Source organism: Pristis pectinata, chromosome 31, assembly GCF_009764475.1.
Source record: "Pristis pectinata isolate sPriPec2 chromosome 31, sPriPec2.1.pri, whole genome shotgun sequence".
In the NCBI taxonomy this organism is placed as follows: Eukaryota; Metazoa; Chordata; class Chondrichthyes; order Rhinopristiformes; family Pristidae; genus Pristis; species Pristis pectinata.
The window spans coordinates 973,401-995,465 of NC_067435.1; the positions used below are offsets into that span (position 1 = coordinate 973,401).

The 22,065-nt window shown below is 45.5% G+C and overlaps 1 protein-coding gene across 3 annotated transcripts in view; it reads right to left on the reverse strand.

Moving 5' to 3' along the window:
* Positions 1-15,499: 15,499 nt before the first annotated feature.
* The window catches only part of kri1 (KRI1 homolog), a 33,543-nt gene continuing 26,977 nt past the window's right edge, over positions 15,500-22,065 (reverse strand). For all 3 annotated transcript variants that reach the window (XM_052042037.1, XM_052042036.1, XM_052042038.1), the window contains exons 15-19: positions 21,700-21,841; positions 20,203-20,333; positions 17,913-17,977; positions 17,404-17,499; positions 15,500-16,099 (exon numbers count right to left, since the gene is read on the reverse strand). In XM_052042037.1, the coding sequence (XP_051897997.1) occupies positions 15,613-16,099; positions 17,404-17,499; positions 17,913-17,977; positions 20,203-20,333; positions 21,700-21,841 (921 nt within the window). In that variant the 3' untranslated portion in view covers positions 15,500-15,612. The remainder of the gene's footprint in view (positions 16,100-17,403; positions 17,500-17,912; positions 17,978-20,202; positions 20,334-21,699; positions 21,842-22,065) is intronic.

Sequence of the window (22,065 nt, forward strand, 5' to 3'; positions counted from 1 at the left end):
TCGAGGGCAGTGGTTTAAGGTGAGAGGGAGGAGGTTTAAAGGGGAGCTGAGGGAAAAATGTTTCGCACACAGTAGTTGGTGTCTGGAACGAGCTGCCAGAGGAGGTGGTGGAGGCAGGAACAGTAACAGCATTTAAGAGGCATGGTGGTCAGCATAGACATGAGGGCTGAAGGGCCTGTATCTATGTTGTACAGCTCTCTGTCATCTGGTCTCATCGCCTTTGCTGTGTCCAAGGCTCCCACCCAAGTCCTGACTTCCTGTGGTATGCATCAAACTGGCTAAGGACTGCCTTTTGTGTTGGTCAGGATCTCAGAAGGAAACCAGTGAGCCCCTCTGACTGAATGGAAGTGTTTCAGCTGGTCACTCTGCCAGTCACAGGCTTAGCCCCATCACTGCTGACAATTGGGATGTTCTTGCAGCTTCCTCCTGCCATTAGCTGCTGAATTCTCCCCCACCATTCACAGCCGCACATGGTAGGTCTGCAGAACTCTGATCTGATTATATTATAAATATGTCTCTCAAATTACCTGAAGCACCAGAGGTTCTTTGAATACAGCATAACTAACCAGCCTCCCCTCCATGGACTTTGTCTACACTTCTCGCTGCCTTGGTAAAGCAGCCAACATAATCAAAGACCCCACCCACCCCGGACATTCTCTCTTCTCCCCTCTCCCATCGGGCAGGAGATACAAAAGCCTGAAAGCACGTACCACCAAGCTCAGGGACAGCTTCTATCCCGCTGTTATAAGACTATTGGATGGTCCCCAGTACGATAAGATGGACCCTTGACCTCACAATCTACCTCGGCATGGCCTTGCACCTTATTGTCTGCCTGCACTGCACTTTCTCTGTAACTGTAACACTTTATTCTGCATTCTGTATTGTTTTCCCTTGTACTACCTCAATGCACTGACGTGATGAAACGATCTGTATGGATGGCATGCAAAGCACAGTTTTTCACTGTACCTCGGTACATGTGACAATAATAAACCAATTTACATTGCTATGATCTTCAGTGCACATGTTTTAGGGCACCAGATGCAGGTTTAATCAAAAGGGAATTGGATAACAATTAGGAGGAAATAATTGCATTGTCAATAGAAAGAACAGAACTGTGGGCCTTGTGGGTAACAGCTGCATTGATTGTTTGTGTGAGGGGCAATTAGGGATGAGCCATGAATGCTGGCGATGCTGGGTCGGGGGTGTTCTGGGGCCAGAACAGGAAGGATGAAGATTTCCTTCAGAAAACGACAGCAGTGAACCAGATTCTATGACAGTCTGATAGTTTCATGGATTATCTTTCATAAATATTGTTGATTTATTTAATTACTTGAATTTACTCCCCAACTTCTTCAGTAACTTAACCATCACACCACCATCCTCCTGTTGCAGTTTCCCACTGGTGACACTCACACTCGATCCCCAGATCATAGTTCAGTCCTCAGCGATGATTAATCCTGCAGTTTAACTGCTGCACCATCGTTCTCTCACCATGGAGGAATGTGTGATTACAGCTTCAGTGAGTCAGGGTTTGGGTCAATGCACAGGAGCAGAGTTCAACAAGGACAGATCATTTGTAGCAGGCTCCAGTAAAAACAAACTGGACAACCCTTTCATCACAAGCAAGTAATGAAATTAAATTTTAAATTAGTTAGATTTTAAATAGGATTTACATCATTGTAATGTGTGACAGTGGTCCCCGTACAAAACACCATTTTAGTGTAAGTATGGATAATACTAAAACAATGTTAGTTATAATGCTTATTGCATTTGGTTTAGTAACAAATAAAGCAGAGATATCAGGCAATTCAACCAGGAGCAGTCAGAACTGGCTCCTTTGAATCAAACTTTCCTTTGTTGTGAGGAAATATTGAATCAATAATGCACTTTAAGCAGCAAAATGGACAACAGCACGTGCCAATCAGCAGGTTTAAAATCCCACAGACTGGACCGATCAGTTCAACACTAAATTAACTTCTGAAATGAATGTGCTGAGAACCAATGACATTCTATTGTCCTTGCAGTGCAGGACTCTGGTGTGGGTTAGTGCTTGTTTACAGATGAATGATCTCACGCTGGGCTGAGTTTAGCTATTTAGTAAATGCACTCTGTTGTTTCTCTGAGGTTCAAATGTGTGCTTGTTACACCAGTCTTGTTGAAGCCCCGTCTGCTTTCTGGCCAGAAGTGGTGATGTCACCTGACGTGGGCTGATGTTTCATTACAGTTCTGAGCCAAAACTGACCTTCCACCCCACTTGCTGATTGTGAGACCTTGTGAGGCAATGAATTGTAACATGTAAGTTAATGTTACAAGAACAATGGATGCATTTTGTTGCTGGTTTTGTACTAATTATGTGTTTGCATGATTTACATTACTGGAATATAAGAAATAGGAGTGTGAGTAGACCATTTGGCCCTTCTAGCCTGTTCTGTCATTCATCATGGCTCTTTTAGCTCAGTAGCATTTCCCTGCACTACCCCAATATCCCTTGATTCTCTACCCCTAGATTCCTCAGCCAGGAGAAACATCCTCCCTGCATCCAGCCTACCAAGTCCTGGAAGTTTCAATAAGATCTCCTCTCATTCTTCTAAAGTCCAGAGACAGGCCCAGTCTACTCACTCTCTCCTCAACTGGCAGATCCTGGAACCAGTCCAATGAGTCCCTGCTGCACTCCCTCAACAACATATAACATCCAGGAGACCAAAACTGGGCACAGTACTCCAGGTGTGGTCTCACTAAGGCCTGTACATTTGCACTAAGTGCCCTTGTATTCAAATTCTCTTGTAATAAAGGTCATTGTATCACTTGCCTCCCCGCCTGATCACTTGCTGCACCTACATGCTGGCCTCAGTGACTTGTACACCAGGACACCCAGGTCCCTCTGACCATCAACACTATCCAAACTCTCACCATTTAAAAATATTTTGCTTTTCTGTTTTGTGCACCAAAGTGGGTAACTTCACATTTTTCCACATGATGCTGCCAAGTTCCTGTGACTCACTCAGCTAATCTCCTCTTGAAGACTCTCTATATTCTTCTCCCTTTTCAGCAAACTTGGAAACATGACCTTTGGTGGTCCCTGCAGCCAAAACATTGACATAGATTGTGAATGGATAGGACCTAAGTGGTCCCCTGCCCGTCACAATCTGCCGATCTGGGGAAGATCCGTTTAATCCCAAACTTTGCTTTCTGTCTGATAGCCAATTCTCTGTCTTTGCAATCCGCGCAGGATTTATTGTCTGATCTTAATTGCTCCTAACCGAGGCAGCAACTAAGTATTAGCCACCTCGGTGGGTCTGAAGTCATAGATATGATCATTTAGACTGGTTTAAAATGAATGTGAAATGAAGCATTTCAGTGTGTACATCACAGAGCAGCAACAAATACCCATCTGACAGTTCTAGCTTGTCGGCTGTAACTCACTGGGTCACACGTTGTATTTGGACCAATTGTAAACTGCCATGAGGAGATGAGGCTGAGCCACCACTGGAATCCTTCTGGTGACAATGCTCTCACAGTTCCAGGATTTAGATCCAGCGACCAATGACGCAACAGCAACATATTTCCAATTGAGAACCTTGTGAACCTGGGGAGAGAGGTGTCCCCTGCACCTGCTGCCCTTGTCCTCCTTGGTGGTAAAGGTTTTAGGTTTGGGAGGTGCTGCTGGAGTGGCCTCTTCCAGTAACCAGACTGCATCTTCTCAGTTGGTATTACTTCAGTTCCAATCCTTAGGATTGTGCATAAAAATCTGCTGCCATACTTCCCTGTTGTGAGTGTCTTCCTTCGGGGATCATCTGCTCTCTCAGGTGTATATTTAAGAAATAAACACAAGGTACTGTGTACCTCGGTGGTATCATGATGCAGCAGTTAGCGCTGCACAGTTCCCTCAACCCAGATTCAATCCCGACCTTGGGCACTGTCTGTGTGGAGTTTGCACGTTCCCCCTGTGACCGTGTGGGTTTCCCCGGTTGCTCCGGTTTCCTTCCACATTGCAGTGATTTGCGGGTTGGTTAATTGACTTCCAGTGTTAGGTGAGGGGCAGGAGAAGCGGAGGGAATTGGTGGGCATGTGCAAGTGAAAAAATGATAGGGAAAGAAGTCGGAGAATGGGATTCATGGGAAAGCCAGATTCAAAGCCATTCGATCATTGGGTCAAGCGAGATTAAATAAGTGAGTGGGGGTTTGGAGGGGTTTCAAAGACTTTGGGCCTTTGCCCTGGAATTCATTCCTTTAACCTCTCAATATTTCTACCTTTCTCTTCAAAACCAATTCTTTCAGATCTTTAATTCCCCTCAACTTCCCTGTAATCGCTCAGTGCATTTCTGTAACACCTTTCACATCCCATTCAGAACATCCCAAGCTGTGCTGAGCTAATGAAGTATTTGTGGTCACTGGAAATGCAAGGGATAGTTTATGTGCAGCATCCAAGACGAAAGAAACTTTTTCTGTGTTACTGCATGAGGATTGGATAGTTTCATAATTCATATCAATATAGAAGGAGCCCATTTGGTTCAATGGGCAGAAATGAGTCCCTGTGTACGAAGGACGTAACAGAACCAAGCCTTGATGAATTGCCGCAATGCATTCCGCAGATGGTACACACTGCAGCCACACCACAGTGTGGTGAAGGGAGGGAATGTTAGGATGGTTGATAGTAATTCAATGGTCTGCATTGTTATAAATGATGTCAAGATTCCTTTGGGTGGAGTTACGTTCATCCAGGCAAGTGGAAGTAATGTGTCTGACTCCTGCCTTGAGAAGCCAGAGGTTTCTGTAAATTGTGACCCAGGACGTTAATGATGGAGACTCAACATTGGTAATGCCATTCAATGTCAGGTTGAGATGTTAGACTTCCTCTTGTCATTGGTCATTGCCTGGCCTTATACAGTGTAAATACTAATTACCTCTGAGCAGTCCAAGCCTGGATGTTGTCCAGGTCTGGCTGCATGACTTGATCTCTCCTTATCTCTGAAATTGGTATTGGCATTGGTTTATTATTGTCACTTGTACCAAGGGAGAGTGAAAAACTTGTCTTGCATACCATTCGTACAGGTCAATTCATTACACAGTGCATTGAGGTAGTACAGGGTAAAAACAATAACAGAACACAAAGTAAAGTGTCACAGCTACAGGGAAGTGCAATGCAGGTAGACAATAAGGTGCAAGGTCATAACAAAGTAGATTGTGAGGTCAAGAGTCCTTCTCATCGTATAAGGTCAATGCCATTCAGTAGTCTTAAATTCAGTTCTTTTGTCCATTTTTAGACCAATTAATGAGGACTGAGTCATTTCTGGCAGAACCGAGCAGGTGTTAGTATCTTCCAGTTGAGGTGTTGTCAACAATCCCTTCTATTACTCAGCTCATGTTTAAGAGTAGGTTGATTGTAAATCTGCAACTGGCCACACTGGAGTCAAGCTGCAACACACTCGGGCAGCTGGCTCTCAGCTGGGATGTTGTCTGGTCCCTCAGCCCATGCTGTGCATGGCAATGTGTCAGTGGAGTAAATAGAGTTGTCTAAAGGCTGCTTCTGTGAGGGTGGGAATCTCAGGAGGACAAGGTGACTCATCCCCTTGATACTTCCAGTTGAACTGTAGAGCTCTGATCTGATCTGTTGCTTGTGGATCACTCTGTTGGAGATAATGAAGTACAGCTTGCACAGGTGAGAGTGCACACAACTGTGGCAGTTTCACCCAGCTGACACTTCATTGTTATGTGCACTTGGTGCTGCTCCTATGGTCCACATTTCCTATGGAATCCGGATCTGTCCCCTGATGATACTGGTGCTGGGGGGGATTTACTGGTTCAGAGGCCGTGATGGAATACAGTGCCTGATAGATGCCTCACTTTGAGCTGCTGATCTAGGCTGAATTTATCCCACTTAGATTCTGCAAATGCTTCACAAAGATATGGAGGGTGCAACTGCAGGACAGTCAGTGGGATGGTCACTCTGATTTATGAACCCAGGTGTCTGAGAGTCGTGAATTGGTAAGGATGAATTATGTTTTCCCTCGTTAATTCCCTCACCATTGGATCAATGTAAAGAGACAGTGCATTGTTAATGGCGGGACCCTTAACAGTGCTGATGTACAGAGGGATCTTGGGATCCAAGTCTATAGCTCCCTAAAAGTGGCTACACAGGGTGATAGGGTGGTAAAGAAGGCATTTGGCATGCTTGCCTTTATTGGTCGAGGCACTGAGTTCAAGAGTCAGGAAGTTACATTGCAGCTTTATAAAACTCTAGTTAGGCCACATCTGGAGTACTGCATTCAATTCTGGTCACTCCATTACAGGAAGGGTGTGGATGCTTTGGAGAGGGTGCGGAAGAGGTTTACTAGCTTGCTGCCTGGATTAGAGGGCATGTGTTATAACACGTTGGACAACTTGGGTTGTTTTCTCTGGCGTGGCGGAGGCTGAGGGGAGATCTGATAGAAGTTTATAAGATTATGAGAGGCATAGACAGAGTAGACAGCTGGTATCTTTTTCTCAGGGTGGAAATGTCTAATACCAGAGGGCGTGCATTTAAGGTGAGGGGGGAAAGTTCAAAGGAGCTGTGCAGGGCAAGTTTTTGTTTTTACACAGAGCGGTTGGTGCCTGGCATGTGCTGCCTGGGGTGGTGGTGGAGGAGACAGATACAACTGAGGCGTTTGAGAAGCTCTTAGATAGGCACATGAATGTGCAGGGAATGGGCACTGTGTAGGTAGAAGGGATTAGTTTACTTAGGCATTTCATTACTAGTTTAGTTAGTTCGGCACAACACAGTGGGCTGAAGGGCCTTTTCCTGTGCCGTACTGTTCTATGTTCTGTGGGCATAATCTGGCAGTTAGATCCTTCAGGGCTCAATCTCTGTCGTCAATAATGCTGCTACCAATCTATGGAGGGCTGTGGTTACCAACCACCAGGGACACAGCTACCATGTAATGTGACCACCCCACCAGTTTTAACCAGCATTTCCTGCAGAGTTTTATAAATAAAAGATTTTTTTTTAAGTAAAATATTATCTTCTAGACCTGAAAGCTCAATCTCTTATTGGGAGAGGTTGGCCAGGCTGGGTCTTTATTCCTTGGAATGTAGGAGGATGAGGGGCGACCTTATAGAAATGTTTAAAATTATGAGAGGCAGAGATAAGGTGGACGGTAACAGTCTTTTCCCCAGGGGAGGGGAGTCCAAAACTAGGGGGAATAGGCTTAAATGAGAGAGGAAAGATTTAAAAGGGACCTGAGGGGCAACTTTTTCACACAGAGGGTGGTGAGTGTATGGAACGAGCTGCCAGAGGAAGTGGGTGAGGCAGGTACAACAGCATCATTTAAGAAGCACTTGGATCGGTACATGGAGGGGCGGGGCTTGGAGGGATATGGGCCGAACGCAGGAAATTGGGACTGGCTGAGTGGACATCTTGGTTGGCGAGGATTGATGGGCCAAAGGGCTTGTATCCGTGCTGTATTGCCCTATGATAAGATAAGATCTTTATTAGTCACATGTACATCAAAACACACAGTGAAATACATCTTTTGCATAGTGATTTTTGGGGGGCAGCCGGCAAGTGTCACCACGCTTCTGGTGCCAACATAGCATGTCCACATAACCCGTACGTCTTTGGAATGTGGGAGGAAACCCACGCAGACACGGGGAGAACGTACAAACCCCTTACAGACAGTGGCTGGATTTGAAGCCAGGTCTCTGGCGCTGTAAGGCATCATGCTAACCACTATGCTACCTTGCCTGCATAGATTCTTGCAGCAAGGCTTCACAGGGTTACTGGTGCCCAGAACAGTTATGTGGTTGGGTTGAAACAAGCCACAGCCATAAAACTGTCCAGGCCACTCCTCCAGTATTATTACCAGCGCACGTCACCCTTTAATGATTCTGAAAACCCTGCCACCTTTGTGAGGAGGACTGGAACCACTGAGGGGCTGGGATAGTTGTAAGTGTATGTCTGGGTACAAGTGTGCCAGCCTGCTGCTGACCAGTCCGTAGGGCACTCACAACTTTATTAATCCCTACGCCTTCAAGGAGTGGTGGGTCAGCTTGTCTTCACGCCCAAATCTGAAGCCAAATTTGCTCTCTCTGGCTTTAATCTCATTATACTTCACAGTAGTTAGGTCAACTGTGGGCCTGGAGACACGTAGAGGCCACATGCGGTAGAGACAGCAGATTGTCTTCCTGTCAGCCACCGTCACCAATACCGGCAATGCATTTCATTCCACATTTGTTCAATGAAACTTAAATTTCCCAGATGTTGTGATGAAATTTGAACTGATGTCCCCATGTCTAGAGAGTTACTAGACCAACAATCACTTTGCTACTATATTTTTTTTTACACACACGGTAAATTTTGTGATGAGAATCAATGGCAATGACTGAAAGCTTCCCTCTGGCTGGAACATGTTGTAACCTTGTAAAGGACATTGCGCTGTGAGGAAGTTGCACCAGCATTCTTTCACAAAAAGGAGAGCGATTGCTCAAATGTCGGTACATTCATGTTTAAAGAAGAGCCAGTTTTACACGCAGTGGGCGAAGGTAGTTTGGAAAATTCCTCAGCCAGGAGTTCATTAAGTAATTCAAAAGCTCAAATGGACCACCCTTACTGGTATGTTTCATAGAATCACAGAACAGCACAGCACAATACAGGCCCTTCGGCCCACAATGTTGTGCCGACTTTTAAACCTCACCCAAGACTATCTAACCCCTTCCTTCCACATATCCCTCTATTTTAATTTCCTCCATATGTTTATCTAGTAATCTCTTGAATTTGACCAATGTACCTGCCTCCACCACCACCCCAGGCAGCGCATTCCATGCCCCAAACACTCTCTGGTTAAAAAGCCTTCCTCTGATATCTCCCTTGAACTTCCCACCTATTACTTTAAAGCCATGCCCTCTTGTATTGAGCATTGGTGCCCTGGGAAAGAGGCGCTGGCTGTCCACTCTATCTATTCCTCTTAATATTTTGTACACCTCTATCATGTCTCCTCTCATCCTCCTTCTCTCCAAAGAGTAAAGCCCGAGCTCCCTTAGTCTCTCCTGATAATGCATACTCTCTAATCCAGGCAGCATCCTGGTAAGTCTCCTCTGCACCCTTTCCAACGCCTCCACATCCTTCCTATAATGAGGCGACCAGAACTGGACACAGTACTCCAAGTGTGGTCTAACCAGAGTTTTGTAGAGCTGCATCATTACCTCGCAGCCTCTTAAACTCGATCCCCCAACTTATGAAAACCAACACCCCATAAGCTTTCTTAACTACCCTATCCACCTGTGAGGCAACTTTCAGTCATCTGTGGATATGAACCCCCAGATCACTCTGCTCCTCCACACTACCCAGTATCCTGCCATTAACTTTGTACTCTGCTTTGTAGTTTGTCCTTCCAAAGTGTACCACCTCACACTTCTCCGGATTGAACTCCATCTGCCACTTCTCAGCCCAGCTCTGCATCCTATCAATGTCCCTCTGCAATCTTCAACAATCCTCCACACTATCCACAACACCACCAACCTTTGTGTCGTCTGCAAACTTGCCAACCCACCCTTCTACCCCCTCATCCAAGTCATTAATAAAAATCACGAAAATCAGAGGTCCCAGAACCAATCCTTGTAGGACACCACTAGTCACAGCCCTCCCATCTGAATGCACTCCCTCCACCACAACCCTCTGCTTTCTACAGGCAAGCCAATTCTGAATCCACATGGCCAAGTTTCCCTGGATCCCATGCCCTCTGACCTTCTGAAAAAGCCTACCATGTAGAACCTTGTCAAATGCCTTACTAAAATCCATGTAGACCACATCTACTGCACTACCCTCATCAATCTGTCTGGTCACCTCCTCAAAGAACACTATCAGGCTTGTGAGACATGATCTGCCCTTCACAAAGCCATGCTGGCTGTCCCTGATCAGACCATGATTCTCTAAATGTTCATAGATCCCATCTCTAAGAATCCTTTCCAACAGCTTGCCCACCACAGACGTAAGGTTCACTGGTCTATAATTCCCTGGACTATCCCTACTACCTTTTTTGAATAAGGGGACAACATTTGCCACCCTCCAATCCTCCGGTACCATTCCTGTGGACAACGAGGACTCAAAAATTCTAGCCAAAGGCTCAGCAATGTCCTCTCTCGCCTCGTGGAGCAGCCTGGGGGATATTCCGTCAGGCCCTGGGGACTTACCTGTCCTCATGCTTTATAACAGCTCCAACACATCCTCTCTTGATATCAACATGCTCTAGAACATTAACCTTACCAACACTGTCCTCAGCATCATTAAGGCCCCTCTCCTTGGTGAATACTGAAAAGAATTATTCAGTGAGGACCTCACCACTTCCACAGCTCCCAGGCACATCCTCCCACCTTTGTCTCTAATCGGTCCTACCTTTAATCCTGTCATTCTTCTGCTCTTTACATAAGTGAAAAATGCCTTGGGGTTTTCCTTAACCCTACTCGACAAGGCCTTTTCATATCCCCTTCTTAAATTCCTTCCTTGCTACTCTATATTCCTCAAGAGCCCTCTCTGATCCTTGTTGCCTACACCTTATGTATGCTGCCTTCTTCCTCCTAACTAGGTGTTCCACCTCTCGTCACCCACAGTTCCTTCACCCTGCCATTCTTTCTCTGCCTCACTGGGACAAATTTATCCCTAACATCCTGCAAGAGATCCCTGAACATCGACCACATCTCCATAGTACATTTCCCTTCAAAAAGTCACACCAATTCACACTCGCAAGTTCTAGCCTTATAGCCTCATAATTTACCCTTCCCCAATTAAATATTTTCCTTTGCTCCTATTCCTTGTCCATGACAATGCTGAAGGTTAGGGAGCAGTGGTCACTGTCCCCCAAATGCTCATCAACTGATAGATCTGTCAACCTGACCCGGTTCATTACCTAATACTGGATCTAATATGGCATTCCCTCTAGTCAGCCTGTCAACATACTGTGACAGGAATCCATCCTGGACACACTTAAACTCTGCCCCGTCTAAACCTTTGGTATTAAGCAGGTGCCAATCAATATTTAGGAAGTTGAAGTCTCCCATGATAACAACCCTGTTGTTTTTGCACCTTTCCAAAATCTGCCTCCTGATCTGCTCCTCAGTATCCCCGGGGCCTATAGAAAACTCCCAGTAGAGTAACTGTTCCTTTCTTGTTCCTAACTTGCACCCATACTGACTCTAGAGAGGATCCTGCCATATTATCCACCCTTTCTGCAGCTGTAATTGTATCCCTGACCAGTAATGCCACCCCTCCTCCTCTTCTCCCCCCCTCCCTATCCCTTTTAGAACACTGAAATCCAGGAATATTCAGTATCCATTCCTGCCCTGATGACAGCTAAGTTTCTGCAAGAGCCACAATACCATAGTTCCATGTACTTATTCAAAGCTCTCAGTTCATCACCCTTATTCCTGATGCTTCTTGCATTTAAGTAAATACACTTTAGCCCATCCACCTTACTACTTTTATACCCTGTACTCTGCTTCTCCTTCCTCAAAGCCTCTCTATATGTTAGATCTGACTTTACTCCATACACTTCCTCCACTGACCTATCCCTCCGGTTCCCATCCCCCTTGCAAACTAGTTTAAACCCTCCCGAACCACACTAGCAAACCTGCTGCAAGGATATTGGTCCCCCTCGAGTTCAGGTGTAACCCATCCACTCTGTACAGGTCCCACCTTCCCCAGAAGAGATCCCAATGATCCAAAAATCTAAAACCTTGCCCCCTGCACCAATTCCTCAGCCACGCATTCATCTGCCATCTCCTCCTATTCTTACCTTCACTATCACGTGGCACTGGCAGCAATCCTGAGATTGCTACCCTTGAGGTCCTGTCCTTCAGCCTTCTCCCTAGCTCCCTAAACTCACTTTTCAGGACCCCATGCCTCTTTCTACCTATGTCATTGGTACCAACATGTACCACGATTTCTGGCTGCTTTCCCTCCCGCTCAATAATGCTGTGGACCTGATCAGAGACATCCTGGATCCCGGCACCTGGGAGGCAACATGCCATCCAGAATACTCACTCATGTCCACAGGACCTCCTGTCTGTTCCCCGATCACTATTGCCCTCCTCTTCTCCCTTCCCTTCTGAGCAGCAGGACCAGTCCCAGTGCCAGAGACCTGGCTACTGCTGCTTGATCCTTGTAGGTCGTCCCCCTCAACAGCATCCAAAGTGGAAAACCTGTTATTGAGGGGAACAGCCTCCGGGGTCCTCTGCACTGTTGGCCTGTTCCCCTTCTCTTTCTCTCCCCTGACAGTCACTCACCTCTCTGTCTCCTGGACCCTAGAAGTACCTGGTCTAAGTGGGGTGACTGCCTCCCGATGCACAGCATCTACATAACTATCTCCTGATGCTTCACAGTGTTTTAAGCTGGGACTCCAGCTCATCAATTCTGAGCCGAAGTTCCTCCAGCCTCAAGCACTGACTGCAGATGTGGTCACTGTGCATCCCAGCAGGGTCCACTATCTCCCACATCATGCAGCTGCAGCACATCGCCTTGCCCTCCATTTGAACTATTTTTTTTCTTACCTACCTGTAGTCTACTTAAAAGTTATAAAAATAACAGTAAACCTTACCTTTACTTACCAGCTACTCACCAGTGTTGTTGCAGATGGCCTCGGCCTCCGCCTCTTGATGCCGAAGCCCGTTGTGCCAAAGCCACTCACTCTGACTCTGGCCGCTCTGCTTGACATGACCTCCTTTTTATTGGCCCTTCTAAATTAGCCCAGACCTGTGAGGGACCCGCTGCTCTGTCTCCCAGGCTGATTCGCCCAGACCTGTGAGGACCCGCTGCTCCTTGGTCTCTCAGCTCCTGATTCACTCCTAAGTAAAAAGCCCGTGAAAACACGAACTTTTTTTTAAAAAGGGTTTTTAGCCCGGACCTGTGAGTTTCCATCACAACTGCTCCCCAACTGATGGTGTTTGCCATCCAAGTTGGCTACCTGCTCACTGTTTTCCTCATTGAGTCCCAAAGCCAGTGATGTTTGGGCTTGGGCAAATCATACAAAAGTGGAAATTCAGAAAGAGGCACCATTCTTAGATTAACCACTTTTATCCTGCAAAGTACAAGTAATTCACTTTTCTTGTAAAATATATTTTCCATTAAATCTACCACCAATTGAACCATCGCCCTTAAAACAGTCAAACATGGGAAGATAAGCAGGGATGGAGAGAAAAGGTGAACAGCATCATGAGAGCCTTTCAACTGGTGTCCTGCAGATCGGAGACACCCAATGTGTTCTAAGATTTAAATTGCCAGTAAGATTCAGTGAACCGTAGTTATTTGCAGCATTAGACAGGATTAAAATGTACAAAGGGTAGTCTGACAATCATTTCTGCACCTTCCAATGCCTCAGTTGTGCAGCAGATATAACATTGCCTCTTGACAGAGAGAGGTTAGTTCAAGCCCAGTGCCAGCTAAATAGAATATGTCATAGCAACTACTTTCATTTCTGCTATTTTAATTGGAACCACTAACCTTTCCACTGGATCAAACTTCCTGAATAGAGAGAGGATGGGATTTTGTTCAGGCTTAATGAGTCTTTGTACAATAATATTCAAAGATATTAAGCAATGATTGGCAGACTTGTAAGAAATTGTAATAAAATCAGAAAATGTTGGAAACTCTGAGGAGGTCAAGAAGCTCTCTCCACAGATGCTGCCTGACCTGAGTGTTTCTAGTATCTGCAGTTTATTGATTTTAATTTATTGCAGGACGTTGTATCCACAGGGACTATTCATAGTGTAGATAACACACCCGACTGGCAGACTTCAGAGGGACCTGTGAAGAAAGCATCCCTAAACACTACTCAGTCAAGTCACTAAGGAAATAGGTTTCAAGTATAATTGAATGAAATGTTAATACTAAATTTTATTCACAATCATTAATAACCTAAAATTTCTAATACAAACTACCTACAATGAGTAATAACACCCAGGGAAAGGATCTGCTTTAATTTATACTGTTCTAGCACAGATCAGACAGGAGACTGGTACCATGGGGAACTGAAGATGGAAATGAAGCATGCCATGAAGTATAACAAGCAGCACGCTTTCTCTGTAATGCAGGTTCGATCCCAGTTTGTCAGCTGATGCTCTCCCAGGGCTGCTCAGAAAACTACAAAACGGAATCAAGTTTCCTGAGCTCTGGTGGAGGAAAGAAACTTGGAAGAAAATCCCCAAAATCAGCCTAGGCTTCTGCTTCACATCAGAATGTGTGCTGTGCTTATTTGAAATACCTGTGAATAACACATCCCACCCTCACTGTTGGTTCACAAGGAGAAGGAAGATGGTAACTGCTCTAACATACAACTGACCCACCTCCCTCCCATTTGCCCCTCTCCTGGGCCAAGATCAGAACCAGTCTCAGTATTCCAGTTTATGGATATGGCACGGGATTCTTTCACCAGGCAACATTCACCCTTCCCCAACCCGTAGGCTCAGAATCTGTCTGTTAAATAACTAAGCAATGTGTCCCTAGTTACCATTTGAAACAACCATTAATCTTAAATTCAACAAGTCTCCATGCCAGAACTTAAGGTACAGAAGCCTGAAGACACCAAATTCTGCTCCCCTGCTGATGTATTGCCATAAGACAAAGGGGCCACCATTTGGCCCATCAAGCCATTGCTGGCTCTCAGAGCAATCCCACAAATCCCACTCCACCAGATCAGTGCTGCCTACTGGCAGGGAGACCAACTATAAGAGAGGTAGTGACGGAAAGTTGGAGGTGGCTTTAATTTGTACCACCTCAGTCTCTTGAGTTGGCCTTCAAGCCCCACAGGGTGAACATCTAGTCTGCTAACTGGCACCAATAATACTTTATGGAACACTGCCGGCGGGCATGGTCTGAGCCAGGGAGGGTATCGTTCTGCTGGATACAGTAATGGTCATTCATGCACAATCACCAGATTGGAGCAAGTCATACAATTCCAATGCTGAACTAGTTACAGAATTAGTTACTAGTTTGAAAACTAGACATGGAGCAAACTAGTATACAAATCCCCCACTCCCTCTCCAACCCCCCCACACTCCCTCTCCAACACCCCCACACTCCCTCTCCAACCTCCCCCTCCCACACTCCCTCTCCAACCTCCCCCACTCCCTCTCCAACCCCCCCACACTCCCTCTCCAACCCCCCCACACTCCCTCTCCAACCCCCCCACACTCCCTCTCCAACCCCCCCACACTCCCTCTCCAACCTCCCCCTCCCACACTCCCTCTCCAACCTCCCCCACTCCCTCTCCAACCTCCCCCTCCAACCTCCCCCACTCCCTCTCCCACCCCCACTCCCACCTCCCCCCCACACTCCCTCTCAACACCACTCCCCTTCCCACCTCCACATCCACCCTCCCTGTCCACCCCCACTCTCCCTCTAACCTCCCCATCCATGCCCACCCCCACTCCACCTCCCACCCCCCTCCACCCCATCTCTCCCCACCTCCCCCTCCACCCCCACCTCCCCGTCCACCTTCAACCTCATCAAAGAAAGAGATTCAGCAGTTCAAACAGCCTTCCAGGTTACACAAGGACCGAGATGTACTTTAATGAACCATGTGGGATATAAGAAACCTGTGCATGTTTCACAGTAATCTACAAAATAACCTTGCTCAGCAAAAGTAAATCACTAGTCTTTGGATTCCTTCTTTTCCCGTTTCTTCCTTTCTCTGTTAATCTGCTTAAACCTCAGTTTGCGTGGGTCCAGTCCGTACGCCTGCAGTCTGCAGCCGCTGAACACCCGTCCACCCAGCTTCACCCGTGAAGTCAGCCACCTATTTTTCCTTTTAAGTTTCCTCTTCCCAGTGGGCCGTCCTGCCTGTCTGTCGGGGATAGCTGCAGGAGCAGATGATGTTCCCAATGCTTTGCTGGTTCCCGCTTCCTCTGTTGCTGCTGCATTCACGCTGCTGCTGTGTCTGGGAAGCAGGACATCGTCATCCACTTCCACATCCAGTCTGCCGGTGTCGGCCTCTGACCTCACTTTCTTTGGGCTTGGGCTGGTGGTCTCCTCCTCTGTTTCTGCCCCCTCCAGCAGCCTCGCCTTTTTCAGTTTATCCCGTCGCTTCTTTCCAACTTTGGATTTGACAGCTGCCTCGTTATTCTGGGATTCATCTTCCCTGCAGAACACAAACATTTTCAACCATTTAGTATTTTGTTCAGTTAATTAACCTTCAATCCATTATTAATAGAGGAGCCTATTATGTCAGTGGGGAGAAGCTCTGCCGTGGCCTTTACTGTCCAGGAAGGGGCTGGCGTTTGAAAGGTGCTCAGCGGGAGCGACAATTGGGCATAAAAATTATCTGAAAAGGCCACTGACCCTTCAAATTCGGTACCTCGACCCCACCTGGGTGACGTGATGAATATCAGACTTTGAGAGAGACTCAAGAGAGATGGAGATAGAAAGCAAGATGGGGTACATATGACATAGAACAGGCCCTCTGGCCCATAATGTCTGTGCTGAACATGATGCTAAATTAAAATCTCTTCTGTCTGTACATGGATCCATATCCCTCCATACTTATGTACCTAGCTAACAGGGTAGGAGAAGCTCTTAGAGGCTGAAGCGAGTTACAGAGTAAGTGTCAAGGTTGACCCTGTATCTGGATCTGGCAGTCCTTGATGGTGGAAAGTGTGCCCAGAGAGTGGTGGTTGCAGATTGATAGGGCAGCTACACAGCCAGAGAATGACAAATAAATGAATAACGGGTTTCAATCTATACATCAAGAATTTGAATATTTCACTAACTTTCACTAATCATGTAATAATCACAAATCAGATAGACAACCCCAAAGAACCTACTTACAACACTGGTTTTGTTTTAAAAAAAAACACAGAAAACTCTGACTATATATTTCACATGTCAACCATGCATCTTGCTTTAAGAATGCAGTTTTCAAAATGTGTATATTATGCACTGCCTGCTGACCAGTCACCTTTGTCTGCAGATGCACAGTACAACAAATGATGAGACTGGGATAATTTGATGGAAAAGAACAGAATAGGACAAGCACAGGCCGCAGTGAAGCAACTCAGAAAGTGCAGGGAACGTGTTGGCACTACCAATTTACATGCAGTTCATTAGAGATACTGAAAGCTGAAACATTTGCTTAAAAGCTATTTTTAAATAACCGAAAGTGCCAGACCTTTGCCAACAATATTAACAAAAACCCCAAAATATACAGGGTATCCTGTTATGACCAAACTAATAAAGCTCATTCCTATGAATGCAAAGCACAAAACTGGGTATCAGGCAGAATCGCTCTTTCTGCCTCAAAAACCCTGCATGTCAGTACTGTAAACACTGCTCAAATGCTTAGTCATTGTGATAAACACGTAGAAACTACCACTTCCTTTCTCCAGTCGGGTTCCTGTCATTATCAAGATTGTTGATGATTTGACACAGCTGACAGACTACACTTACTGTAGTGTGAGAGACTTCAAGATCTGCTGCTTTTTCCACAAATTCTGCGCTTTCTTCTGATAAACCTTCAGGTCGCGAAGCTCTTCTTTCTCAGTTCTGAGAAAATACAAAATTATGTTTGTATTGGGTTTGTACTTACGATGTGTGTGCTGACACGCAGACATTTGTCCTATTGTACATGCAGTTATGCATTCTCACTAAGTTTATGGACCCAAGTTAAGTATACATTATTACATTTTATGAGGTCTCGTTAAGATATACCATCAGCAAAATCGACTAATTTAGCAAAGCCCAGGGCTCTTCCTGCTCTCTCCCTATCCAAAATCCTAATTACAGTAATAAAAAAAGTCACTTCTGGGAAATTCCAAGAATGATACAAATCTAGACCCCTGTAGGATTTGGGAACATGGAAATGGAATTATTCTATTTATACCAGACTGCTGAGTATTCATTTTATAATCTGCAATAGAAAGATAGTGCACAGCAAGACAAGTGCCGGTTTTACTGACCTGAACTGACAGGTTTTCTTTAACGAACACCAAGCATTGAGTTCTTTATCATCTGCTGCCAAAATCTGAAAAGAAACAAATGATTATTGTTACAAATTGGATATCAAGCTGAAGGCACCCTGGCCACAAAGCTACATCCCACGACACTGCAGGCTTGATTGTAAGGATAGCCCGGTTCTACACATTCTCAATTCACTAGGGCAGCATAATGAGACAGCTCATAGAGCTGCCGCCTCACAGCTCTTGTGACCCAGGTTCGGTCTCACCCTTGGCTGCTGTCTGTCTGAGTTTGCACGTTCTCTGTGACTGTGTGGGTTTCTTCCCACATCCCAAAGATGTGGTAGAATCTGCTCAGAGACACAAGATCGTTGTTGAGTGGAGGGGTTTTGTGGGATAGAGTTCCTCAAAAGCAAACATTTATTGACCAGAAATGTGAGGCGTGGTCCTGTCCACTTCTTCACCCTTCAGTGACCGCCAGGTTTTCAGCGATTTTAACTATAAACTCTGAGTTTTTGTTGGTAAATCCTTCTAACTCTCACCCTCTTGAAATCTTCCTGACCAGCATTTAGTCACTTGTCTCCATTTCTCCTCAGTGACACTGAGCCAGCTTTTGTCTTTACAAAGATTTTGTGGATTACCTCGGTAGATTGAAAGTACAAGTGTGAGCTGCATGCTTACAAACACTCAAATGGAGTGTAGGCGAGTGGTAGAATCTGGGGGGGGAGCTGATGGGAAAGTGGAGAGAATAAAATGAGATCAGTGTTGGTTCATGTAAATGGGTGGTTGATGGTCAGCATGGATTTGGTTTTCTTTGACTCTCTAACAGGTGATCCAAAGAGTAATCAAGAAAAAACTTTGCGGATGTGTTAACAATGTCAATATGCATTTGTGACAAGAGGTATCTTTTTGTTACTTACTCTCAGGACGTGGATACCGTTAGCAGGAGTTCATTTACTAATCACCTCTAGTGGACGTGCCACAACTTGGTACAGAGTAGTGGGTTTCAAACTATCCAGCTACAGAAGTCGCTGGGGATTATTTGTATTAATAAACCTGGAATCACATTCTGAACAAACCAAATTCTTTTAAAAGCTGAACTAAAATCCAGCAGATGTGATCACGGTCTGTGCCTGCCCTCTTGCTAAAGGGGAATCTGGACACAACATCTGGGCATCTATTCCAGCAGTGCAGCCACTGGTATTCTGGCCACCTGGCTCAAAGAAAGCTTAAAAAGTAAAAGGTTTAATTTCTGTCTAAATCCATCACCAGGCCGTTGTACATAAAGGATTCAGTTTAGTAATTTCCTTGTTTTACACATTCTATTGCTAGGAAATAACCAAGATGGTTACTGTTGCCCAGTCCACTCCATTTGAGTGTTTGTAAGCATGCAGCTCACACTTGTACTTTCAATCTACCGAGGCAATCCACAAGATCTTTGTAAAGACAAAAGCTGGCTCAGTGTCACTGAGGAGAAATGGAGACAAGTGACAAAATGCTGGTCAGGAAGATTTCAAGAGGGTGAGAGTTAGAAGAATTTACCAACAAAAACTCAGAGTTTATAGTTAAAATCGCTGAAAGCCTGGCGGTCACTGAAGGGTGAAGAAGTGGACAGGACGACGCCTCACATTTTTGGTCAATAAATTTTTGCTTTTGAGGAACTCTATCCCACAAAAGCCTTCCACTCAACAACGATCTTGTGTCTCTGAGCAGAATATCCAGTCTTTCCACTCCCAGCACTCACTGTGTACAGTGTGCAGAGAGCAGTGAGTTGTAAATTGGTTTATTATTGTCACATGTACTGAGGTACAGTGAAAAACTTTGTTTTGCATGCCATCCATACAGATCATTTCATCACATCAGTGCATTGAGGTAGTACAAGGGAAAACAGTAACAGAATGCAGAATAAAGTGTCACAGTTACAGAGAAAGTGCAGTGCAGGCAGACAATAAAGGTGCAAGGTTATAACGAGGTAGATTGTGAGGTCAAGAGTTCATTTTATTGTACCAGGTGGTATATGTACTTTCAGGCTTTTGTATCTTCTTCCCAATGGGAGGGGGGAGAAGAGAGAACGTCTGGGGTGGGTGGGGTTTTTGATTATGTTGGCTGCTTTACAGAGGCAGCGAGAAGAGTAGACTGAGTCCATGGAAGGGAGGCTGGTTTCCGTTATGTGCTGAGCTGTGTCCACAACTCTCTACAGTGATATTTGTCAGTTACTGCACCTGAAGTTTACTATCTCTGACTTTCTGATCTGCACAGCTGGCGAACTACAGGTCTGACAATATAAACATACCTCATCTGTACTGAGCCCAAAGTCATTAGGCAACACCCGCCTGTACTTGAACCTGCAGGGCAAGTCATCGATGATATCTTCATAATCCAGCTGGTAGTACTCATCCAAGTACTGCTCAAAGGTCTTGTCCTCTGATAAAAGACAATTTGGTCAAAAGTCAAACACATTAAAAGAGATAAAGAATGAATGCCACATCACCAAATTTACATTCGAAATGCACAAAGTGAAAGTGCACAGCACAATTGTTCCAATTGAACTGGCTGTGTGAACTAAAATCAAAATTACATACAAGTCCAAAAGAACCACCCTGCTTTTTATACCGTGTTTCTAACTTCCCATGTTAGTGATTTTTTTCTCCCCTGACTGATATTTGTTCTGGCTTCAATCCACCCTTTAAATGCACTAAAGCACACTCACCAATCCAGAAACAAAAACAGAAAATACACACCCATTACAGGACACTGTAGGAAGGCTAAAGGATGCAAAGATGTAATGATATTAAATCAGGGAAAAGAGAATACATGCATAACTTAAACAGTTAGTACAGAGATGGCCCTGGCCTCACCCCATCACAAAGTAAAACTCTGATAATCCAGCATCCTCTGCGCTGGATGAGCAGATTTTCTTGGACTATTTGATACCTTCCTATTAATACCCCAAACATTTTATTCACTATGCAGTAGAAAAATAAATTCACCCAGTGAGTTAAAGAGAGTGCAGGAAGTGGGAACACTGTGAGCCAAATGGAAAAACACTGGAAATTTTTGGATAATCCACTACTCCATGAGGAACTCAGTGGGTCAGGCAACATCTGTGGAAGGAAATGGACAGTCAACATGTCGGATCAAGACCCTTCATCTGGAAGGGAAGATCAAGGGAATATAGCCAGTGTAAGAGAGTGAGGGGAAGGGGAGGGGCAAGAGCTGGCAGGTGATAGGTGGATCCAGGTGAGGAGGGGTGATGGGCAGACGGAGGAGGGGAGGGAGGGAGGGAACACTGACAGAGGCCGGGAGGTGATAGGCAGAAGCAACAGAAGGCTACAGATGGTGGGATCTGATAGGAGAGGAAGGTGGAGCCTGGAACCAAGTGAGGGAGGTGGAGGGCAGATGGGAACAGTGGGGGGGGGGGGGGGGGGGGAATTAGTGGAAGAAGTGTGTGGGTGCTGGAGTGGGTGAGGAAGGGTTGATGGAGAATTATTTGGGGGGGGGGGGTGCGGTTGCCAGGGCGGGTGTAGAAGGTACTGGGTAGATCAGAAGGAGAGAGAAAAGCGACAGCATCAAGCCCCAGCTCATTTCCCATTACTCTGCCATGTTACCAACACAAGGCATCCTGCAAATATCTTTATTCAGTCTGACAATCACAATGTAGTTTTGTGTTGTGATCTTCTCAGTGGACATTCAGTTTAAACGATGAAAAAGGAATGCATTTTTACCAAGGAGAGATTGGCCACCATTACCAGTGTGGGTAGAGGGACCAGGGACCAACAGAGAGACTTACTTGGATCAAAAGTTGGCTTCAACTTGCAAACTGCCTCTGCAAATTTAGATTTTCGCCTTTTCTTGCCCATGAGTAGAACATCTTGTTTCTTCTTCTTCTTGGAGGAGACCACCTGCTGACTGGGATCATAATCCGCATCCATCTGTTAAAGGAGCAACCAGTCAGTATCTATGTTCCGATCACAGCACAGAGCTCCTGCACTGGAAAGAACAGAACTCTACCACAGTCCTCTCAATAACCTTCCATTTCCCTTCCCTGAAGGCACAGGTTCACGGCCCATAGCTTCACAGGTAATGGCCGCTGAGTGATAGCTCATTCTTCAAGGGCGAATCCAATGAAATTAGGAGTGGAGCATCAGTGTAGGCA